Here is a 24,153-nt window from a genome sequence, read left to right as displayed (position 1 = left end):
TGCCCCCCGGCTGCTGTCCCTCGCCGCTATCCCCCGGCCGCTGTCCCCCCGCCGCTGTCCCACGGCGCTGTCCCACGAGCTCGCAGCCCGCCGGGGATGCTGCAGCGAGCCATGGGGACCCGCAGCGCGGCCGGGGGAGCGCCCCCGCCGCCGCCCCCGCGGGCTGGTGACAGCCCGGCCACACCGCCGCCCCCGCGGGGTGCGCGGGGCCAGCCCAGGATGCCGCGGAGGCCCGGCGGTGCCCCCGGTGTCAGCGCGCTCCGAGGGGATGGTGACACGCGGACCCCGGAGCGCCATGCGCAGCCCGGAGCGGGTGGAGATCCCCAGGGAGGGTCAAAGGGCACCTCCCCCGCGTCCCCGGCCGGGGCTGGGCTGTGGGGCCGCGCCGCGCAGCCGCCGTGCCCGGGGAGCCGCGGCCCGGCGAGGGGCGGCGGGCGGAGGTAAGGCGGGCACCGGGACACCCCCAGGCCGCTCCCCGGGGGCCGCCGCAGGGAAAGCGAAACCAAAAGGGGGGTGGGGGTGGTGGCGGGAAGGGGCGGGCAGGGGCTCCCGCGGCGCGGCTCGGCTCGGCTCGCTCCTCCCCTCGGCGCCGAGGCGGAGCGGGGCGGCGGCGGCGGGCGGGCTCAGCGCGCCCCCATGGCCCTGGCGCCGGGTCAGCGGGCACGGTAGCAGCCTCCGGCTGTCGCCGCGGGTGAGTCAGAGCTGCCCGGGCAGGGCGGGCTGGAGATGCGCCTCTCTGCCGGGCTCCGGGCAGCCGCGGGAGACTGACTGAGCCACAAAGAAGTTTTCCCGGCGGCGGCGCGGCGCTCCTCATGCGCGCCTCCGGCCGCCGGTCTTGGAGCGCTGCTCGGCAGGCGCCCGGCGCCGACCCCGCCATGGAGCCCCGCGCGGGGCTGCACAGCAGCCCGGAGCTCGGCCGGGCCAAGCGGCTCACCGTGGGCGAGCTCTGCTCCCTCTTCGAGGCTCGCTGCGCCGCCGTCGCCGCCGCCGCCGCCCGTCAGCTGCCCGACCGGCCCAAGAGGGGCTGCCGGCCCCCGAACGGGGTTCTGCCGCCCGTCATCCCCCGGCTCACCGTCACCGCCGAGGAGAGCGAGGAGGCGCAGGGCAGCCCCCAGGCGCGGCCGCCGGAGGGCGGCGGGCTGAGGACGGGCAGCTCGCTGCACCTGCAGTCCCGCAGGCTCTCCAACTCCTCCGTCTCCTCCACCGGCTCCTCGTCCCTGTTGGAGGACTCGGAGGACGACGTGCTGAGCGACACGGAGTGTAGGAGCCAGGGCATCGTGCACTTGGAGCACGGCGAGGACACCGGCCAGGTAGGGGCGCGGACTGAGCGGTTCGCCCGGGGCGCGCTGCCCCCTCCCCGGGCCATCCTGGCCGGGCAGCCGGGCGCCTCCCGGGCTCCTCAGGGGCCAGCAGATGCTCCCGCCTGGAGTGAGGTTTCCGTGACCCAACTCCAGGCAAACTCCGGGAAACTCCTCTCCTGGGCTGGCAGCAGTGCACTGAGTGCACAGGCTGCTGCGCCTTTTGGAAAAGCGCTTCTGCACGTGGGCTCCTCAAAAACCCGGCCAGGTGTGCGCTGTTTCTTGATGCTGTGGAATTGTACTTTATGTCCCAAGAGTATGGGGTGATGTTTTTTGATCATAAGTGGGTTGTTTTTTTCTTTTTTCCAGTCTCCTGTGTCAGAGGCTCAAAATAAAAAATTTCCAGGCATTTCCCAGCAGGTATTTTTTGTCTCTTTCAGTCCTGGAGTCTGTGGTTGTCAATTTTTGAGCCGCTTCTTGCTGTGAGCATGACAGGAGATGGGGAGGAGCTTGGAATGGATAGAATGCATGCTTTTGTCCATTCTGGCAGCAACACATTCTTCTCAGTAAATCCCCTCTGTAATTTGGCAGCTTTCATCTATGAAATGCACTTTTAAAGGCATATAGTTAGTTGCTTTTTCATGTTTTCTTTGATGTATATTTGCCTGACTCCATATAGCGTTCTTCTCAAGCTTTTGTACTTGAAAAATGTAGCTTTAGTGAATTCTCCCTCCCACCTTCATTGATACCGCTGCTTAAATTGTTGTTCTACTGCCAGCTCACTGGTGCTGAATTGTTTTCAAGCAGAACATATGCTTTGATTAAAAAGGTATAAAGAGGAAGTAATGCAACTTGTAGGTGATACCTCCAGCTGGACTTTTCTCATGGTAATTGCGGGTTTACTACTTTAGAGGACGCATGGTACAGGAACTAAAATGCTGTGCACAGTATTGGTTTTGTTTGCATCAACTTGTGGCCTGATTTTGGAAGAGAAAAACACAAAAGGGTTTTGTACTTTGTCATTTTGAGTATCAGGAAACCTGTAATAATCATACTTAGTTTGTACTTTTGATTCTGAGATAGAATCTGTTTTGCAGGGGAATAAATTACTGTTGTTTTGCTTTCTTTTAGAAAAGATATGCTATGCGATTTTGTGAAAGTAGCAGGAGAACAGAAATTAAAGATAATAAAGGGCCGTAGGATCATTTGAGTCAGTGTCCCTGCTATGGCAGTATGTGTGATTAATGGGGAGCAAGAATTAAGTGGTGACGCTCAGCAGTAAGAGAACTCTGGAGATAGCATCGTGACAGCTGGTTAAACTCTGTGAATATAGACTGAAGCAAAACTGATTCTTCAGATGAGAAGCTGTGCTGCCTCAAAGGTTGTGCTTCTGCATCTCTGAAGTCTTGGTACTGAATACAGTATTGAGACCTAAATGATTGGGAGTGTATCCTTCCCTGTAGTCTGTATCACGTGAATGATACTAGTTTCTTTTAGGAAGTCTTTATAGGCACCTTTTAATTACAAGAAAATCTCTAACATTGATTTATAGACAAACTAAAAATATCCATGTTATAAATGTTTTAAACTCTGAGAGACCGTCCTGTTCATTTAGATGTGTGGGAAAATGAGAACTTTGATAGTATGATAATAATTCCGTTCTTGAAAAAGTTTTTGCAGTGTTCCAAAGTTTAGTCAGCTGCAGGACTGTTTAATGCCTTCTTGGTAAAGTAAGTATTCCCTCAACTCAAAATATGTGATGTTTTGAAAGGCTGAGTTACGTTTCCATACCTGCAGTGAAGGGGAAGATGGGGCAAACTGTACACCAGGAGCTTGCATTCTGGCTGATTTTCTTTATCTCATTATCCCTTCTGTGGCACATCAAACCAGAGCAGGGACTGGTACCTAGGACTCTAAACCAGCAGAACTTCATGTCACTGCCTAATAAATTAAATGGGCTCAATTGCTCAGTGACTAGTTACATGGTTCATCCTTCCCCTCCTTGCTGAATTACCCACCAAGAGCTCGAATCCCAGGAATCTGCTGTTTCTGCTGTGGTCAGGTGCACTGTCCTTCATCTCAGGTGGCTGCACTTTTGGTTTGCTTTGGTTTGCTTAGCAGTACCTGGAGGCATCCAGAACAGTTCTTGTGACTGATGTCTTTTGGTACTGGACAATGCTGTCCAGCCTTGTGTCTTCAGCAAAGCAGTGACTTCATACCATGCCAAAGTTGGAGTCTGTGCTTTGAACCTCTGGGGGTTCAGCTTTACAGAACATGCCCTTTCAACTCAAATCTTGAGGAAGGATGAATGCTCACTTTAGAATGGAAGGCTTTGGGTTCAAGGCAGGCACACGCAAGTGAAAGGAACTACAAATTTTAGGAACCTATGGGATGCTTTTATATTTTGAAGATTTTGTTTAGAGGCAATTTGCAGCATTTTGTTTATATTTATTGTTTTCAGTGTATTTTAATAGTGGAACGCTTGTTCTAAGAGTGGAACACAAAGTATAGAGACTTTTCTGAGCGAAACTGAAATCAAAGTGGATGAAGTTATTGTTTCCTATTTCATGGGAAATTCTGACATTTTAAAATTTCTCTTGTATTGGGGAATTCCCTGAGACTTTTCTCTGGAAACATTAGAAGTTAATCTGGAGCCTGGCACCTTATGATTAAGCTCAGACTAGTGCTTGGAGAACTGCTGGGTTGCAAAGCCTACCAGGCTCCCCCATGCCTACCAGGGACCTTGGAAACTTGCCCAGGTCTTCAACTGTGAGAGTAGAAGTTCTGATAATGTTCTTGTTATCAGAACTTCAAGGCTTCCATCTGGAGACCCAGGAACTTGAGACCCAAGCTGAAGAAGGCCCTCCCAGTCTCTTTACTGTTAATCTGGAGATCAAGACCCGGTTGAGTCTGAAATGCTGTGGGCTCCCAAGCTACCTGTGCAGGACTGTGTGTGAAATGGGAAGTTCTGTGTTCTGGGCTTGTTGCCCTGGAGTTCTCAGGCCTTAAATCCCAGGATGGTATGCCTGAGAGTGCTGTCTCTGACTGTATTCATTGGAGGACAGTTCTCCTTGGTAGTTCACTTTGCAAACAGCTTTTCAAGAGGATGAGTGATTCAGTTAAGTATTTCACAGAACATTTGGGGTTGGATGGATTGACATATCATGGTAATGTTAAATTTTTGTTTCTTCTTGAGCACGGTACGTGGGCATGTCCCTGGAGTGTTAGAGCCCATGTGGGGGCAGTGAATATCTTGGGGCCGATGGCTGATGATGAGCAGTCCCAGCCCTGCTCCGCTGGGACAAAGTGCTGCTTGCATCTGGGCAGGCCCACCTTTGAGAGAAGCTCAGTGGGTGGTGTTCCACTTTCTCTGCATGAGCTTTTCATGTCATTTTGCGGTAATTAGCAGGGGCTTTGAAATTAGGCTGTCCTGACTTTCCTGAAGGAAGACCCTTCCAACAGTGAAGGGATGGAAGTATGAGAGAAGCCTATTCCGCTGCTGTCCTGTTTGTTCAACTTGGGGTTCGGTGAAAAACAATTGTGCAAAGCTGTGCTAATGGAAACTGCATAATGACGTGTTTGGAGTTTTGTAACTCTTGGCAGTTAACTTAAAAGAAGAAATATTGGTTATTTTTCAAATAGCCAGTTGACAGAATAGATTTTACCCTATGGCAAAAGTTAACATTCCTTCATTTAAATGAAGAACATACTTCTGTAGCCTTGCTTCTTGCCATCTGGGTGGTGTATATACACAGCTGAATCTTGCAGTGGTAACACCAGTGGTGCTTTTATAGTAATGGAGAGGATACAAGAGTTACATATTTTTGTCTTCATTCTGTGAATGAGCAGTTTTAAGAAGTACAATGTCTGGTTAACACCTTCTTTGTTGGGACAGAGACTTTAAAGAGTGGTTTTCACAGAGAATAAACACCATGATAATGTACAGCAGCCTCTTGTCCTCTTTACAGGAGAATGTTATTTGTTAGACAGAAACATGCCAAATAAATCTACTCATTTTCATAGCTGTGACCTGTCATTCCAAATTCCTAGAACCGTAACCATGAGAACAGCTGACAGTTTGCTAGAGAAAAAAGCAATTCAGTTCTTGCATGCAGTGATACCAGTCCAGAAACTTTGGGGGATATTCATTAGTGAAGTGCATTTGGTTTGGTTTCAGTGATCTTGATGTTATTTTTCATAACATCAAGTACCTTAAAATGGACAGATGTATAGAAAGGCACACATACTTAATAGGTAACTAACTAAATAAATTAATAAATTTGGAATGGAAGTTTCAACTACTTTGTCTCAGGGGTGGGTTACATAAGCTAATGCAGTAGAATGTAATTGTTATTTTTAAATGAAGAATAGGAATGACGGGATGACATAAGGAAGGCTGTTAATGGGATTTTAGCCTACTCTCCAAAGGAAAGAAAGCTTGTGTAATCACTCTATCAATTCAACTGCAACTGCTTTAGTAGGTTTCAGCCAAATTTGGCAGTGGCATAGACATCTCAAAGTTTCTTTAAAAAGTTTCACAAAGGTCAGACTGGGTGGAAGAGAGGAAGCCAAAATAAATGCATACTTTTTCTTCTCTGGGGGAGAAGGTGCCAGAGGAGATAAACAGCTGTCTCCTGTTTCACTTATTGATTGGCATATTGACATGTGCACACTGGCTAGTCCATAGGTGCTTCCAGGCTGGATCCAGCTGCAGCAGGTAGTGTCTCCTCTCCTGAAGGTAATTAAGAGAAAGTATGGGAGGGATCATACAGTGCTGTGCGCTGATGAGGTTAGGGAATGTGGAAGATGCTAGTTGAGGCACAGGGGTAAAAGAGAGAAAGTTATGAGGAGGTGTGGAAATGTGAGGGAGGTTGGAGGGCTTTTAGAACAGTTTTATGGAGGACAGTGACAAGCTGTAGATACTCTGATAAGGGTGCAGGACAGCATATACCAGTCAAGGAGAAACTAAGCCTCTTGTATTCTGCTCACAAAACAGCTGCTTTTAATGAAATACATTTCATGCTGCTGAAAACATGCAGATTTGTAATGACAGTCCCAAATACTGGAATCTTCCTACTGAACAAATCTGAGGCAAACAGCAGTAATGTTCCATATTTGCACAGTACTTGGAACAAAACTCTGAACTGAGAACCACCTCTCAGTTTGAGGATGAATTCTTCACCACTGTACATTGCAGTGGTGGAGTATATCGAAACATCAGCAGTATCAGATCTAATGGTAATTTTTTATTAGTAATATGGATTCTTGTATATGAGGAAATGACTTAGCTCTTCCCAAGTCAGTTAAGAGAGAGGCAATTAAATGTCTTATCAGATAAGAGTCTCTAATCCTAGATATATCTGAAATGATGACTTAGAGGTTACAAGGTGGTTCTCTTCTGAATCAATTTTGCTTTGATAGTTTTAATTTTTCATATGTTAAAGGACGTGTTGTTTGGGCATACAGTCTAAAGTTGAAAGAACTCTGATAACTTTCCTTATGGACCTGCTGTGTTGGGTGTGTTGTAGAAGTTTCTCTGCCCGCTTTTGTAGTTCAGACCTCCTTATAATGCTTGTTACAACTGGAAAGGTGGGAAAAAAGTAAAGCTACTCCTCATCACTGGGTGAAGCATATTTAAAGAGGTCATACCTAAGTGTATTTTTCTCAAGCTATCATTGATTCAGCAGATTTTTTTTTTAATGGGTGAAAACTCATGCCAGCCTTAAAAGGAATAAGGATAGTGGCTGGAGCAATAGTTTGGAAATTTTGCATGTCTGTATATCTTTGGGTTCTGACACTATTACCCTGTTACTGCTTTGATTGGAGTGAATATTTTTTAACTGGTTAATTTGATTACACGTGTAATTAGCATGGTAGTTAACATATTCAAAAATTACCTGAATTCACATCTAAAGTTTATAATAAATGGAATGCGTTGAAGTGGATGGGTTTGATTAAATGCTTACAAATGTGATGCCATTTAATGTTGGAAGCTGAGAATGCACATTGCAGTTATGTGGTAAATAGCAGTTTTGTTTAGAAGTGGCTGAGAAAAACTAAGGATCATCATATGGCATTTTGTAGTGATTATAAAATGTGGCACAAAAAGTAATGTTAACCTTACACATCTTGGAAGGAAAAGGTGATCTGATGTACTGCAGCAGTGGGGTTTCTCTCTCTTCTTCCTTCGCAGTCAGGGTAGTTCTTGCAGCAAAAGGGGGCTGAGGCAGAGAGAGTTGGCTTGTCAGTCCATGGTAATTTGGATCTTGCATAGCCTAGGTTTAAATTGAATTTTTAAGTGCTCTTCTCTACCAACAGAGCTTCATCTCAAAAGCTCACAAATTGGATAAGATGGCATTGTCTGTCCAAAGCATAGCGTGCCTGGGGAAAAATATCATTAAAAAAAGGAGGGGAGTGGGAGCAGGTGTTAGTCTCCATTGACTCCGTCTGAACAAAAGCGTAGGGAAGGGGGAGAGGCTACCTGTTCATCCAGTGTCAGGCTAGCAGATACTTTGGTGTATTGTTTCCAGTGCTTAACTGATTAATTCCTGTCACCAATGGTGAGTGCTTTCTGGGATAACATAACCAGCAGCATCTGAGTGGATTTTTGTACTGATGAATGCTGACCTTCTCACAAGGGCTGATATCTTCTACATTCCAAAACATGGAGGTGTGAGACTGATGCTATAGAAACCTACCCTGAACCCATCAGGCCTGGCTATTGTTTTGGTTAGCAAATCTTCTATTCCTTGGTAAGCTTGGGAAGAAGTTAGCCAAAGACAAATTGTCAGCTCATTTGAAGCAGGGATCATAGACTTGACATAATCCAGATTCAGAGCTTGGGACAGACTCTCCAAGCCAGTTGGTGACTATAGCAAGCATGACACAGACTCTGCTTTGTGGGAGCTTGGCATTAACCCAGAGTCCAGGAGCACTCCGTATTTACAGGCTGAAATATCCAAGTAAGGTGACACGGTGATGTAAACACTTTAAACTGTTTACCTCAGCCCACATTTATTTTACTCACATTCAGCTTCAGTCTGTGGTTCTCATTCAGCCTTCTGACCTCATCTGTACTTGAGCCACATTCTAACAGAGGTGTGGTTACAGGTGATAAAGAATATGTATGGAAACATGTTGTGTCTGGGTGTCATTGGTACTGAAATGTGTCTGATTCATCCAGAGGATTAACAGGAAGCTGGGATGTTGCAGAACTGTATGAGTTATATATAGTTTGTGGGAATGGCACAGTTCATTTGGGATGTATCAGCAGAAACTGCTTCATACAACTTCATCCAGCTTTCATGTGATAAGAATAATGTCTCGATAAATTACACTGAACATTGCGTAGAGGGAGATGGTTTCAGTGATGGTAGAAAATCATTATTCATTACCAATATAACTGATTTTGTCTCCTGGTCTCTGCCACATCCCAACATGAAGTGATCCAGTCTTAGTTATAGCTGCATTCACTACTCTGAGCTGCTACAGAGAACACAGCTTTCTTTGTGTCTCAGCTCTTTTCAAGCAGCTCCATATAGTTGAGAGCGCTGCAGCAGTTCTTTTTAGTGATGTACACTGAAGACAGCACTACTTTTCTGTGCTCTACTTCATTTGCTTCCTGTGGTGGAGTACTGAATCAAATGCAGGCTTCTACTTGTCACCTTTGAGGTGCTGGTGCCAGTCGAAGTCTGTGTGTTGTGGGCACACAAGAGATCAGTGGAGCTCAGCTGTGAGGGCTGTGTTCAGCCATCCCACTACAGGCACAGGAGGTGAGCCTGAGGGGGCTTAGCTGTGCACAAGGCAGCTGTGAATTGGGTTTTCCCACACGAGAAGGCATTTCTCACCAGCACCAGCCGGTGCTGGCTCACTCTGCAGCACATGCTTTGGAATTGGATGGAGCATCATTGCCATGTGTCAACACCTTCCCCTACTGGAACCTATTCAGACGCTCTGAAATCACCGCCTTTGCTGAAAATCTTCAAAGATCCTCTGAGCATGTAGCACAGTTGGTGGTACTGTCTTATGCTTTCAAATGACCAGTCTTGTGGGTTCACACATTGCAAAGGGTAGCTGCAAGGTTCTAATGCAGGCTACTCAAGAGCAAAACTTTGGAGATGAGGGAGGTAAAAGGGTTGTGATAGATTCAGATTATGTACAACCAGGCAGAAGGGCAGTGACTGACAGGGGTTGGGAAGGGTACTGGAAATGTGAGAGGAAGGACTGGAGGGAAGAGCAAAACTTAATAGGCAAGCAGATTATTGCTTTAAAATTCAAGGAAAAATACATTCTCAAAAAAGGTAGAACATGTGACAACTATATTAAGAAATCATCAGTAAAACATTGAAAGTATATGTAATGAAAGAACTCACGTGCCTGCAGTGTGGGTATATGTTAATGTTCTGCTGTCTTTCATTACAAGCAGGCGTAGCACTTGATGCACAGAATTCATGACTTTCAACTGTTCTGTATTTTCAGCCAACTCAAAGGATAAGTTACAGTTCCACAGTGACTGATGACAAGTATTGGAGAACCTCTGTTTATTCACAGACAGCTCTGCAGCAGATCACAGGAAGGGAAAGGCTGACTTCCCAATTTAACGCTGCTGAATGATGTGGAGAACTGCTGCCTTTCACAGTTTCACAGTCCCTCTTTGCCTGGGAAGAGACTAGGGAAGTTATTTATGGAGACTTTCATGGCCAATAACTGTATTTTTTTCATTCTTCTTTTGACTATCTTGAGAGTGGGCCAGAAGCAGAAGCACTGAACTTTTGTACATGCAGCCAAAGTTAATGGGAGCTGTTCTACAACACTATTCCAATGTATAACACTGGGTATGAGGAAAAGCAAAAGTTGATACCTCAGTTTAAGCTTTCAAAATTAGTGTGTACTTTTCATATTAACTTATCTTTCCTTCAGTATTTTTCCCTATAAGATATGAATAAAACTTCACTTAACAGGTTGTGAAAACAAACTCACTAAAATTTGGAAAACAGTGTACTGCTGCTGTAATGGTTGTCTTTAAGTTTGTACCAAAAACTTCAATTCTGAAAATTTCTAACTTTTGAGTACTCAGCTTTGCATTTAGGATATTACTAAAGTTCCAGCACAAATGTAATTCTGGATCTGTTCCAGGAGCAGAAGGTGCTGACATCCAGTGATGTTTCATCCTCCCTCCATTGCCAAAGCGTGTGCTGCGGAACGAGGTGGTGCTGCCTGGCTGGGGCAAGGTGCCCATGCTAGAGAGGGCACTCACAGCAGGGCTGCACTTGGAGAGGCTTTTCAGGCATCATGATAGGTGCCCTCTGGTGTGGGGGAAACCTAGCTCACAGCTGAGCCTGCTCAAGCTCACCTCCTGTGTATGGCTGAACAGATCCCTCACAGCTGAGCCACACTGATCCCTTGTGTGTGCTGTGCCCAGCAGTCTCCACAGACGGTGATTAAATACTAATGAGACTCTACTGCAAATTAATTTGAGATTCTTACAATTTGCCAGCCTTTGTCAGGTTGACCTCTGCTCCTCCCTTTGCTTACTCCTGCTTTGAAAATAACTCTTCCTAGATTTCAGGTTATTTCCTCAAAATTTAAGGTTAAAAAGCTTTTCAGAGGATTCGCTAGGAATTTTGTTGTGGGGTCAACTTGAATCTTTTTTTAGCCTTGGAAACAGCTCAAGTTTTTATGAGAGTTGTTCAATCTGAAGCAAACCAAACAGTTTTAGCCCCTTTTTGAAGTGGGTAACTTAGAGCAAATCACCAGAGAATGAAACACATATGAAGAATTCTTGTGCTTTCGTGGTTGTGCAGGAAATCTGGGTTTTGAGACCCTGATCTTCTGAAAGAGGCAGAGCTAGGGAAGTCTGCATGGCCTTTGTACTCTTCTCCATTGTTGTATGCTTATGTGATGGAGCAGAAAGGATAAAAATCTGTGTGAACAGTGTTTTTGCATGCAGATCAGCTGTTATCTTGTGCGGGGTTCGAGTGGGTTGTTGGCTAAGTGCACTTGACCTGAATATTCTAATCATGATAAGCTCTGCTTCGTGTGGGCTCCCTCCTTTGCCACCCATGTATGGTCTGTAGGAATGACCCCACAAAGGGTCAGCTTTGTTCAGAGGAAAATGTAATCTGAAGAAGCTAAGAAACCTTCCTACGCTTCAGCTCTCACTTTTCATAGTGCAAAATGCTGAGTATCAGAATTTTGAGCTGATAATTTGATACAGTTTGTATTGTCTTGCTCTGTGGCATTTAAATAAGGAACTTCTTTGCCTTCTTTATACCAACCCAGAGGGAGTAAGCAGTTAAATCCTGAGCTACTAATTTCAGGACAGATCCTGCCATTCTGTTGAAAAACCTTTGAAAGCATTTTAAAGTGGAGACTCCTGACTTTCATGTTCTTTTGCCTGTCACTTGTTCATGATGCCACCAGGGCTACCAAAAGCAGTCAGTAGAAAAAATAATGAAGCCATATTTTATGTTAGGAAGAAGTAAGCCTCTAGAGTTCTCTCTGGCCTAATGGTCTGCCTGGATTTGGGCACTTATCAGGCCCCTATAACAGTTTCATGAGTTGTTTTCCCAAGATTTATAGCAAGACTAAAGAAAATTACTTGCTTTCAGCAAAGATACTGAGAAAGGGAGCAAGTCCTGAGCTCTTTAACAGTCCAGTGATTGTTAATCACTATGCCAACAGTCTCCAAGTATTTTTCCAGCAGTAGGACTGGCTGATGTCCTGATTATGATTTCCTATTCCAATATTAAAACTGGAGATATAGATAATTAATCATCTGTCTTCTGTCCCTGTTTATCCATTGGGATTTTCTGCATCATCTCTAGAAATATGTCCTCTTCCATTGCTACAGTTCTGTGTCTTGAAACTAGTCTGCTTTTCCAGTCCTCTGATTTTACAGGCAACAATCCTGTCTGGGACTATAGGCTAAATATTGCCAAGTCACCAATATTCCTTTTACATTGCATTCTTCAAGAAAAAGAGTAGATGGGCAGCAAAATCAGCCTTGGCTTGTGAAGTAAGTTCTCTGTGTGGCCTGTTCCCCTGTGCCCAGTGTAGGTCATAACCCATCTGCAAATGACATTTCAAATGTCTGTCTTCTCTTTGTTGAGCCCTGCTAAATTGATATTGGTTGCTCTTGGGTTTTGCTACCCATGTCCAATGTGGCACAGAAGCTGCTGCTTGCTCCATATTTCAGGAGGCTGGTGTAGGTGGTTTTGCAAGATAGAGGAGTGTGGCTTGCAGTTCTGTTGCTAGGAGCCAAGAGTATGAAGTTCTTTGAAGTTTTATGGGGGCTTTTAAATCTCTTTTACCATGAAATTAAAATTTTGGTAGATAAATTGTTTTTAGAAACTACACCCTGTTTATTTTACTTTATTTTTAGGTGAGTTTGCATCTTAATAATTGGCAATTGATGTTTATGCTTCTACAAAGGTGGGATCTCCAGTATCCTGATGGTGAACACACATTTACCTTCCGGGCAGAGGAAACATGCTCCATAAAACACATTTGCTATTGTTCAAACACCCACTACTCTTCAGGAAGACAGATGCCTTGTTTCAGTTTCAATCTTTAGTTGAGTCACTTGTGCTTATGTAAGATTTGAATTTGATTCTCTTTCTTAAGGCTACATTATGGAAATTAAAATCTTAAATAACCCCTTGTCTCTGGGGCTAGCTGTTACTGATACAGAGGAGGAATTCGACTCACTTATCTTGTTCTGTTAACAGAAAGTATCTTTTTGCTCAAGGGAGAAGTAATTTTTTCTCTGTATTCCTTACATAGTTCTTAGGGCTGACTTGGGGAAGGAAAAGTTCCTCTAATCTTAGGTTTGCCTCACAAACAATCAACTACCTTGTAAGCAAGCCTCTTGCTCCAATGGGGTAAGATGAAGAGTCCTCATTTCCACAGAATCACAGATTTCTTAATCATTGCTGCATTCCATTAATAGGAGTGTGGGTTTTTATTTGGTTGGGGTTGTTTTGTTTGTTTCAAAGTCCTTTCAACAGAGCGGTTTGGAATAATCTCAGAGTTACACTGTGTTGAAGTTAAGTTATTAAAGTGGTTGAAGGATGTGGCTTTCCCCTGGGTAAACACCACACCCCGCTCAGCAGCAATGTCTATTGCATGTTGACACTTGCATTCCATTGCAAGGGGTGGGCCCTGTTTGAACAGTGCAGTACACCTCAAGTGAAGCAGTAACTCCTTATGCTTCTTCAGGAGATAATGGAAGAGGCAATTCAGGGGAGACAAGGGAGGAGAGGTGGAGTACTGGACTTTGTCTTGTGATAGATGGAGGAGCAGTTGGCAAACTGCTACCAGTGTGTGTGGTCTGTTTTGTACATGACATAGTTTTAGACTCTAATAGTCCTTTTCACTTAACACTATATTACTGCTTGTTTGAGTACTTGACTCTTATTTGAGTGCCTCTAATTTAGTTTACAAGCACTAATTACTTGAATTATTCAACAGTGTTCTGAAGTAGAGTTGTTATAACCTGCAGTTGTGGGAACCGAAAGAGAGAAAGGGCACATATCTAGACCTATATTCCATACTGAAGCAATGAAATTTGCTCAGATCTTTTGCAAGTGAGTGTCTGACAGTTTACGATGTTAGAAGCTGAATTATCTTGGTAGGAAAGAAAAGTTATGTAAAAACATTTAAAAAATCAATACCTGTCAGTAACCTCTCTATATGTCTATATGCATACAGCAACCTTAATTCCATCCTTGTGCTTCCTATTCTTTCCTATAGAAAAAATTAATTACTGTACAATAGTCCTCCACGGTTACATTTCTTTCAGGCAGAGTCTCAGTGTTGTGTGGGATGCAGCTTCTGGGGCCCTTACTCGAGGATCTGTTGAAAGCAGGGTCAGCTTTCAAAACATGTCCACTAACCCAAACTGCTGGGGATAGGAAGAGAGAAGTCTTTGACCAATTAGTAGAGAAAAGTTTTGCAGTTTCTGTTGGATGGTAGTGATTTCTGGAAAACAGGAAAGTGTAAGAAAGGATAAGGATTAATATTTTCTTTGTTTTTCTTTGTCTCTTCAGACTGGAGATTCTGCTGTGGCCTCTGAGTCACTGGGATGTTAAAGTGGTGTGAGCCTAGCCCTGGACTGCTGGGCAGGCAGCACAGAGCTGTGACTCCAGGTAACAGACTGCACCACCATGGCAAATAAGATGAAGCACGTGCTCAGCTTCCTTCCCAAGTTCAGTCAAGGGAAATTAGTTTATTGAAGTTATTTCCTGGCTTCTTGCCAGAGCACAGTCTCTCTTGATGTTACGCAGAAACCACACCTGATTTAAACGGATTGGCACTTGTAGTACATTTGGATTTGAGGTCGTGCACAGTTCACAAATGACACATTTGCACCTTAACAAGCTGTGAATATGTTTTAGGCTAAACGTATTTATTGGTCTGTGCATAGAGAAATGTGGATCTCTTTGGGTTTTAAGTATTCCCAAGTATTCATCGTGTTTGGAACTGATAATTCTGTGTTCTGCCTGATAGGATGTTGGGCGTATTTTGTCATGTAAAGAGAGTTGTCTTTCTAGATGTCCACTTCTCATGACTGGAGATGTCAGTCAGTGACCCATGAGATGTGGAAGACGGGCAGAGAATTGTGAAATTGCTAGACTGCTTCTGAAGATTTAAACTGCAGTTGTTTTGGAGGTTGAGGAATATTTTTTTCCTTCTGCCGCACCATCTGCCAAAGTGACGTTTGATTTACCGCGTATCTGTTGTGGGTGATGGACACTCTGAATAAATCTTGAATGTTTGGGCTCTGAGTCAGCTTTTCTATAGTGAAGAGCTTTCCACGTACTTCTTGGATAATAACATTTCAGTTTCCAGCAAGACTGATGTTCTGGCAGAACCCTGGTAGGGGCAGAATGTCATTGGTTCAGCTTTCCTGTGCTCAGTAGGGACAGGTGGCAGAGCTCCATCCTTTTAGAGAACCAGTGTCTTTCAGAGCAGACCACAAGCTGTGAAAGTAGGGATAATGTCCATGTGTAATGCCTGCTATGGAAGGCAGACAGTTCAGTATCCCTTAGAACAGAAAATATTTATTCTTGTTGAAATAAAATCTGTCTTTCAGTCAACAGTATCAGCTTTTACAACAAATCTTGAGATAAATGAAGGAAACCCTTGTAACAATGCACCTTTGAAGCCATTTAATTACGTACTTTGTTAATTTGTCTTTTGGTCCGGGAATAATGTAGAGGTTGTAGATATTTCAATTGGTGATAACCAGAAACAAAATGCTGACATAGATTCCTGCAGAATAGTCAGCAGACTGTGGCTGTTTATGTTCTTTGCAGGAGGGCAGGCAAGGCTTTTGCTTCTTTGTAGTTCATTTTCATCTGATTTGGAGGGGAACTGCTCCTGGAGTGTACAAGTAGAATCCAGCTATGGAGTGGGACATGGAATTTTGAGCTCCTAGTAATTGAGTCTGATATCAACCATCCATTTCTCTTACCTTCACTGCTTCCTTTAGTCCAGACATAATGAACATCTAGCAAGCTTATCAAGTATCCTAAAGAGGAGAAAAACCAAATTATGTGTGCATCTCACTGCATGGTGAGACACCACCGGGGAGAAAACACAGGAACCTGAGGCTTCTGACTTGCAGTGTTGTTTCTGCTTATTGCATTAAGTGTTTCTCATGACTCTGAAGATTTAGCCCAGCCCATCCTGGGTGCAGCACAAACAGGAAATGGAAACCCTGCAGTCAGAGGATCCACCTGCCAGATGCTGGTTGAGCAGCTGAGGCACTCACCCATGGCTGAGTGCAAAGCCAGAAGCATCAGGGGTTAGGAACAGGCTGAGCACTGTTTCTTCTCTAAGGGTTTGAGGCTGGAGGGTGAAAGAGAGGGAGGGAGGGAGAGATGGAGGTGTGTTCACAGTTTGCCTGGCAGTCTGATGAGAGGTGCTGATCAGAAGGCTGCTTGTGTAGCATGCAAACTGCTGCTCTTTAGGAGTGCATGTTCTCCCTTGCTGTTGATTATCAGTCTTACAGCTCCAGCTGGCACTCCTACATCACAGGAAGATCAACTGTGTGACAAAGCAGGGAATGTTAAGTTCCCTTGGGGACTTACATACAGGGATGGATGGTCAGGGTTGCCAAAGCATCCAGCAGGTGGAGAGGGCTCAGGGATATCCTTGACCAGGGACCTTGTTACACTGTTTGTATTCCTTGAGCAGCAGCTGACAGCATTTGAAGTAACACAACTTCTCTGGCAGAAGGCCATTTGCTGCAAATTGGCCGAATTATTGGTTGGCATTGATTGGCACAGACCTCAGTGTGAAGAGTGATGTGTGAAGCTGTTCATGGGCACAGACTTTCTAAAGCCCATGCTGACAGCTCCGTCTCTGGACCAGGCTGTCCAGATGTCTGTTATCACAAGGCAACGTTCCGACCCCAGACAGCTTTTTGTCTGGTCGTGAACACTGACTCCTGTGTGGATTAGTGCTTGGTGCTTCTGGAACCTGTTTCCTGCCCAGGACCAAGAGAAGGTGAAATGTGGTAATGATGGGGCTAAGTGAGGTGCTGTAGGAGCCTTACCCTACCTTGGGAGCTGAATTTAGTGTTGTACTCAGAAGCTCAGAGATAAAGGTTTGTTCAAGGGTTCACTCACATATGTTTGGGGTGCATTCTCCTTTTTAGCTTGCTCTTTCACCTCCCACCCATTGAGATCTTTGTCTTGATTTGTGATTCATGTCTGATTCAGCCAAGTGGGTAGTACACTTGGCAGCAAGAATCGCCTGAGCCTGAGTATTCCAGGAACCTTTAATAAGGGGCAAGAGCACAGAAACTGGCTGCTGAAAGTATAAAGTGCCTTCTATGATAAATTCAGGAATTTGCTACTGTTGTTGTTTGAGGCATTTTTGTTTTAGCTATGGGAAAGTCTTGCACCTTGCTTCCCTACACAGAACTTTTGTGGATATTTCAGTTATATTTCTCCCAGCAAATACAGTAAAAATGTCATGTATGCCTCACTTGCTCCTTGTCTTGTTAGGTGTTCTAAGTTTCTTCAAATACCAGATGATCCCAAGCCTAGGAGTTATTATAGTCTGGACAACTAAAAAAAAAAAGTAATGGAATTTTTATCATCTGCAATGCTATCCGTGTTACGTATTTTAAAAGCATGCATGAGTGTGTATGTGCATATATGTATATATTACTAGAAGAAACACTGAGGATAATTATGGTTTACCTACATTTGGCATAAAAATGTTCGCTGGTTCAGGACCTGGATCTGACCAAGATGACTGCCTGCCTGTTTCAGATCTGCAAAGACAACTACACTGTGCCTCAAACTGAAAGAGCTCAAAACCAGAATCCCTTGATAGGCAAATTTTGTGACTGTAACCGGAAAGATACTGTGTTGCTCAGCAACTCTCACTATCTTTTAAAATTTTTTTTTCTTATATAACATCACTCAAATCCTCAGTTCTCTCCATGAGGTGAAACCATATGGTGAATTGTCCTAGAGCTGTACTCATGGAAAAAAGGAAATCCCTAATAACCATTGAAGCTGTCTGTTGGGAAGCTGCACCCGTGGAAAAGTCTTTAGTTTGGGGGAAATTGTGCTGATAACAACTTGTCTTGGTAGAGTATTGTGATTTTGACAGAGGAGTAGATACTTTGCTTAAGTGTTGTGTGATTATATTTTTTAGTAGATTGTAATTATAGTACGGTTATTATTGGCTACATTCACACAGAGAAAGAGGCAGATGTAATTGCACAATAATTAAATTAGTCCAGTAATTTTCTTGGTTGTGATTTACTCAAAATTATTTCTCATGGAAGCTTTTTATAGTAGTGGCAGACATTGACTGCATTGAAACAGATGAAAACAAGGTTTTGTTTGGGCTAGGTGTAGTCCATTAAAATAATATGGTTGATAGCTTTACACCTACATTTAAGTTCTTTACCTGTGTAGTTCCAATATGTGAGGTCAAAGCCAGTTCAAATAAAGTGGCAAACAGTAATGACTGCAGAGAACAAATATTATTTTAATTTTCTAAATTATTTGAATTAATTCAATAAAGTGGCATAAATAATTGGGAAAACAAGTTAGCTTTCAAACTAATTTCAGTTTTTATAAACTATGGTAAATTAAACAGTCAAGGATTTTGAAGATAAAATTAACTCAGAGGTTTTAAAAAACATTTTAAGTAAGCATATATACTATAAAAAGTAAAACTGGTATCCTAGAGTGCATTAGGAAGAGCATTGTCAGCAGGTCAAGGGAAGTGATTCCACCCTTCTGCTTTGCCCATGTGAGACTGCATCTTTTCTTGAGAGAGACATGGAACTCCTGGAGCAGGTCCAGACAAGGATTTTGAAGAGAAGTGGGAGACTAGAGCAACTCTTAGGAGGAAAGGCTGATGGAATTGGGCCTGTTCAGTCTCAAAAAGAGAAACTGAGAGGGAACCTCATCAATGCCTATCAGTATCTGAAGGGAGGGTGTCAGAGGATGGAGCCAGGCTCTGCTTGGTGGTGCCAAGAGGATGAGAGGCAGTGGGCAGAAACTGAAGCACAGGAAGTTCCACCTTAATAGGAGGTAGAACTTCTGCAGGTAGCCAAGCACTGGAACGGGTTGCCCAGAAAGGTTGTGAAGTCTTCTTCACTGGAGATAGTCCAGAACCATCTGGATGCAATTTTGTGCCACATACTAGAATGACCCTGCTTGAGCAGAGAGGTTGGACCAAATGACCCACTGTGGTCCCTTCCAACCTGACCCATTCTGTGAAGCAATAATAAAACTGTAAAAGGTACAGAGTTTCAAAGAAACAATTATGATCAGAAAATGACCACCCATTCACACTGATGCTTAAAACACCTGTGTGAGGAATATGTGGACCTGATGAGGATTTGTTGTGTCAGTCAGAGTGATGTGGAAGGAAGAGAAGAGGGACAAAAAGCCAACCCAGCAGAAAGATGAGCCACTGGAGAATGACTAATACTGTGCCTGGATAAGTCATAACTGATACCCAGTTTAGTAATTCTTAGTGTTATTTTTGGGCCTGCTCATAGAAGGCAGTTCCAGCCATTGACTGGGCTGATGAGTTCCCAGACACTTCTTACTTTTCCAGACACTGTTGCTGTGGTTACTGTGCCCCAAGAGGCCAACGCTCATCACCTTCTCATGTGCTTGCTGTGTTGGCCAAGATCCCTGGGTAAGGGGTTGCTCAGTGCTCCTGCATTTTGGGCGCATGACTTTTACAGGATTGTTTTGAAATGCACATAGTAACTTTTTCTTAATTATAGTTTTCTGTACTCCATACAAGTCCCTGTGGATGAACTTTGTTCCTTCTAGGAGTTGGTGAGACACTGAGTAGGCAGTGGCAACCAGCACTACAGATTAGATTTCAGCCCCCATGTCCCAGAGTGACAGAATTTAGCCTAAATGATGTAAAGACTTTAAGAGCAGAGTAGATAATGATGGCTGACTATTAAGTACTCTTTCTTAAAGCCTTTTAGGAAAAAAAAAAGGATTACTAAAAAAAAATTCTCATTATCCTTTTGTTTCTTGCTGTCATAATAGCTTTCTTGTGTAGGCTTTGCTCTAGAGCATGAAAAGAAAAAAAAGAAGACAACAGGATCTTGGATAAAGAAACAGCTAAAATTTACCCGATAAAAGGATTTAAGGGTCATTGTTTACAATAGCCTAGCAGAATTTACATGATGATATATCAGCTCAGGCAAGAAACTACGCCTCCACTCTCTTGCTGATGGAATCATGGATGTTTTTAAAGATCCTGTTGATTTATATTGAGTTTAATGTTCTTTTGTTCTTTAACTCATAGTTTCAAGTAATGTACTAGAATTATGAAAGCAGAATGACTTCATTTTTCTGAAGAAAAGGTTTTTCTTATTCCCCCTACCCCCAATGCTTCCCAATTTAGATGTAAGTGATGATTTTAATTATTGTAATTGCTGAAAAGTCCTAAGTGAAACAAATTCTTGTCTATGTTATCTGACATTTCTTGCCTGAAGGTGGTTACGTGTGTTTCAGACGTTCACAGAACTGAGATACTATTGTTTTCTTTTTGCCCTTAAATAAGTGAGAGATTTTATTTATTTTTCCACAGAATAGCAGAGGAAGGTTCAGGTCCCTATCAGCTGTTGCCTTTAGGAGTTAGAGTGGCTCTCCTGTTCCTGAGGGATTCAGCATATGCTCAGAGAGATTCTAATTGTTCTGTACTGCCTGTAAAACAACAACAACGACTAAAAGAACTCATTCAACTCAGGGAGTTTGCACTAATCTCTTTAACGAGTGTGCCTATTAGGATGTTACAGTTCTTGTCCTGAAATGATGGGAGGGTTTCAGGAAAGCCTGGTAGTTCCTGGAGATTTATTCTTGGGGGCAGTGGGGTGTTTGTGCAGGCTCATCATGGCTGTGCCTCGGCACACTGTTTGTGTGTGAAGTTGCGTGCTTATCATGAGAAAAAACCTGGAGAAAGCTGCGCTCACAAAAACCAGTCATGCTCAGTTGCTACTGCTCTTTGCTGTTCCTTGATGGATAGACACAATGGCAGCAGCCACCTTTATCCAGGTTGGGAATACCTCACCTGGCCAGCAGCATCTTGTCTGCATGTGCACAGAGCAGGTCTCCACATCTGCTGTGTGGATGTCTGCTTCTTTTCAGAGCTGTGCTTCGAATTTAGGAAAGTGAGTCAACAGTAATCCAGGTAGCAGACCAGATACCAAACCACGGTTCCTTTGCGTGCACTGTGGCTGCATTGCATGAATTGCTTCTCCCATTCTCTTCCCTGAAATTTTGTCCGTTTGCTGCCAGGGGCACACTTACCATGGCACAGACTGTCACATGGCCTGCCCCATTGGCAGAAAGCTTGCTTTTCCATCTTTAGTGCCCCACACCTTTTATTGCTCAGGGAGTTTATATCATGTGTCAATTAAAGTTCACATAGAGTAACTTACATGCTGAGTCTAAGAATGTTAGCATTTTTTCACATTTGCTGCTTGACTCTTTTGGAATGCCTTTCTTCTTACTGTTGGAAAACTCTGGAGCATATTGAGGTATATAAAACAGCATCAGTGATGTCAAGAGCATCTGATTCTGACAATCCTGAATGCAGATACAATACAGAGATACCTGAGTTTGCCCTGGGAATCTCAAAGAAGTGAGGTCTTGGAGAAACCCAGGCAGAGCAAAAAATCAAAGACTGAGCAGGAATCTAGAAGAAACAGGGACAGAGGGAGATAAGTCTGCAAATACAGATGGGCAGTGGTAGAAGCCCTCTATGCCGTTGCAGGATAAAGCAGTGATTTGAAGAGCACATAATGCCATTGCTAACAAAGAAGAAGAGATCTTGCTTTAGAAATAGAAGTGAGAATGATTCCTCCTACAGCAAGCACACAAAGTTTTCATCTTCCCACTCACACCACTGCTCTACCAGCATGCAGCCCTGCTTGCATCCTGGCAATTTGTACCCTGGGTTGAGTAAGCTGGGAAACTAGAAATTGAGGTAGAGGAAAGTGAAACTGCTGAACCCCTGCTGATGGCAACACTCCCCACAGGATGGGTCTGAAGGCAATCCTTTTCCTTCTAGCTTGAGCCTTCTGCTTTCCCTATCTTGAGGGGGAGGAGAGGTTTGTGAAGAGATTATTTAAAATTAAAAAGGGTAAATAAAAATTGCCAGTGTCTATTTATTGGATGAGTAACTTAAACATACTTATCCAAGGCAGCCGTAACCTAAGCAGCCAAAGTCCACTTGAGCTGGGGCTGAATTTGGCCCATTGTCTCTCCTTCACGCCCACAGTACAAATAAAAGCTTCAGCTTCTCAGCGTTGGGTGGGAGGGAGGAGGCAGGAGAGCCACTGGAGTGTGATGTTGCATTGACAGTTGATGTGCATTCGTTGAGAATCTGCTTCTCGTTACTGATGCGTGTAGCAGCATGACAAGTCACTGGGAGACAGGGTGCAGGTTGTTAGGGGTGGAACATTACGATGTGTATGGGGTCTGTAAGGCAGAGTTATGGAGCAGTGTTGACTTCTGATTAAGGGATGGGGAAAAAGCAGTGTTGCCCTGAAAACTGCTCTAGAATCTTAAAAAAATTAAATCTTTGGCAGGAGCGGCATTCGAAGAGGTCATTTTACTTCATAATGATTTTTTTTTTCAACTATTATTTAAATAACTTGGGGCTCTGTACTTCTGAAATAGAAACAGCAGAGTAGACTGAAGAGCTTCTGTTATCAGTAAAATCTGATAAATAAACTGTACAAAAATAATTTCTTCACTACTTGAAAAACAGTGTTTACATTGCACTTTCCTCCAGAAGGAGGCTATGGACATGTTTGAGTGGTGTGCAAGTCTCTCATGCTCACAGAACAGTAGCTGGGTCTGCAATAGATACAAGTCACTGTTCAGCATTGCAAGGCTGGAACAGCTTAAGGCAAATTATAAGAAATATGAAATCCAAATAATGTAGCATATGAACTGGTCAAAGTTAGTTATGAAATTGGAGTTTTGCTAGAGTTAGTAACGTCTATGGAGTTTTGGTAGTGCAGCTGAGTCTTCATCATTCTCAAACATCCAGGCTTTTCTCTGGATGCTTCTTCTTACTAGCATAGTATGTTTTCAAAAGTATCATTGCTGCATGGGGCACATGTCTCACTAAAAGAGACTTAATTTCAGCTTGAATTCCATTAAAAAGCAAAGTGAAATAGGTAGAAGCAATCTCATTTCAGAGTAAGTACACTCATATGACAATTGTATTGTTATGTCAGTTTAATTCGAAGTATAAGTGAAAATATTCTTGTGAAAGCAAGTCCTTAAAAGATCACTTGTCTCTGTGGGTTCATCTGTCCTGTTGACACATTCTAAGATAACTGCAGGCTTTTGCCCTCACACGGTGACCAGTGTTGCTGGAGGGTACATTATAAGAAATGTGGTGTAAGTTACTAAGTTTGGGGAAGTGTGGCTGGGTCAGAGAGTGATCTGGAGAGCAACATTTTGCCTTTGTATCATTGCCTGCAATTTCACATTTTCAGTTTTTCACTTACAGTGTAGAAGACAATAAAAATTAGGTGTCCTGAGCACCTAAATCTTCAGATCAATATCCATGCTACAGAAGATACAGTTGTTTTGAATGGGTATTTTTCAGTTGATCAGCAACCACCTAAACTTGTTTTAGGTTTGACGTTAATGCCTCCTCTTGATTTTGGTGATTTCCAATTGGGCCATTGATAAACACTTTTGTAAATGCAGCCTAATCCTCAGCTACACTTGATCTCAAGAAAACCCCCTCAGCACTAAACTGTCCTACCATAAGTATAATTAAGCTCCATTTTTCTTCTCCAGCAGTGTTGTGTTCCCGTGATGGAAGAACTGAACCTTCTCTCCTTGTTTGTGCAGCACTTTGGGATCCCTCCAAGTGTGACATGAACACTGGTGGGCTGTGGTTCTCTCCCACCTGGGTTTCAGTTCCAGAGCATGATACTTTTTCACTTTCTACTTCTTTTTTTTTTTTTTTTTTTTTTTTTCTTCCCCTGCCTTTGTGTCAGAGCACTCAGCTGCTCTTTGTGAGCAGCTGTTCCGTTTCCCTGTCTGCCTGCAGAGGTACCCAGACAGCTGCAGCCAAAGATTTCCAGAGCAATGCCCAGCTTTGTTAAAAAGTAACAGGACTGGGAAAGAGGGGAGGGAGTAGGAAAATTCATGAGCTGGAATAGATTCTACAGCATGCTGTCAATGGGTGCTGAGGGACCTGGGTGAGCTCTGTGTCCAGCTAGAGATGTGCTTTCTGTGCATGTGTCACAGTAAGATTTACCTGCTGCCTCAGGGAAAGCTGTTAATCATGAGGTGATGCTGAAGTTCTGTGGGAAAGG

The 24,153-nt window shown here is 43.7% G+C and overlaps 1 protein-coding gene across 2 annotated transcripts in view; it reads left to right on the top strand.

The window, feature by feature from the left end:
* Positions 1 to 812: 812 nt before the first annotated feature.
* ITPKA (inositol-trisphosphate 3-kinase A) overlaps positions 813 to 24,153 on the top strand; it is a 38,895-nt gene continuing 15,554 nt past the window's right edge. The window contains exons 1-2 of one of the 2 annotated variants that reach the window (XM_033061682.1): positions 813 to 1,310; positions 1,668 to 1,718. In XM_033061682.1, the coding sequence (XP_032917573.1) occupies positions 813 to 1,310; positions 1,668 to 1,718 (549 nt within the window). The remainder of the gene's footprint in view (positions 1,311 to 1,667; positions 1,719 to 24,153) is intronic. The other variant, XM_033061683.1, reaches the window with a different exon arrangement.

Source organism: Catharus ustulatus, chromosome 6 (assembly GCF_009819885.2).
Source record: "Catharus ustulatus isolate bCatUst1 chromosome 6, bCatUst1.pri.v2, whole genome shotgun sequence".
Lineage (NCBI taxonomy): Eukaryota > Metazoa > Chordata > Aves > Passeriformes > Turdidae > Catharus > Catharus ustulatus.
This window is presented reverse-complemented; position numbering and strand designations above follow the sequence as displayed.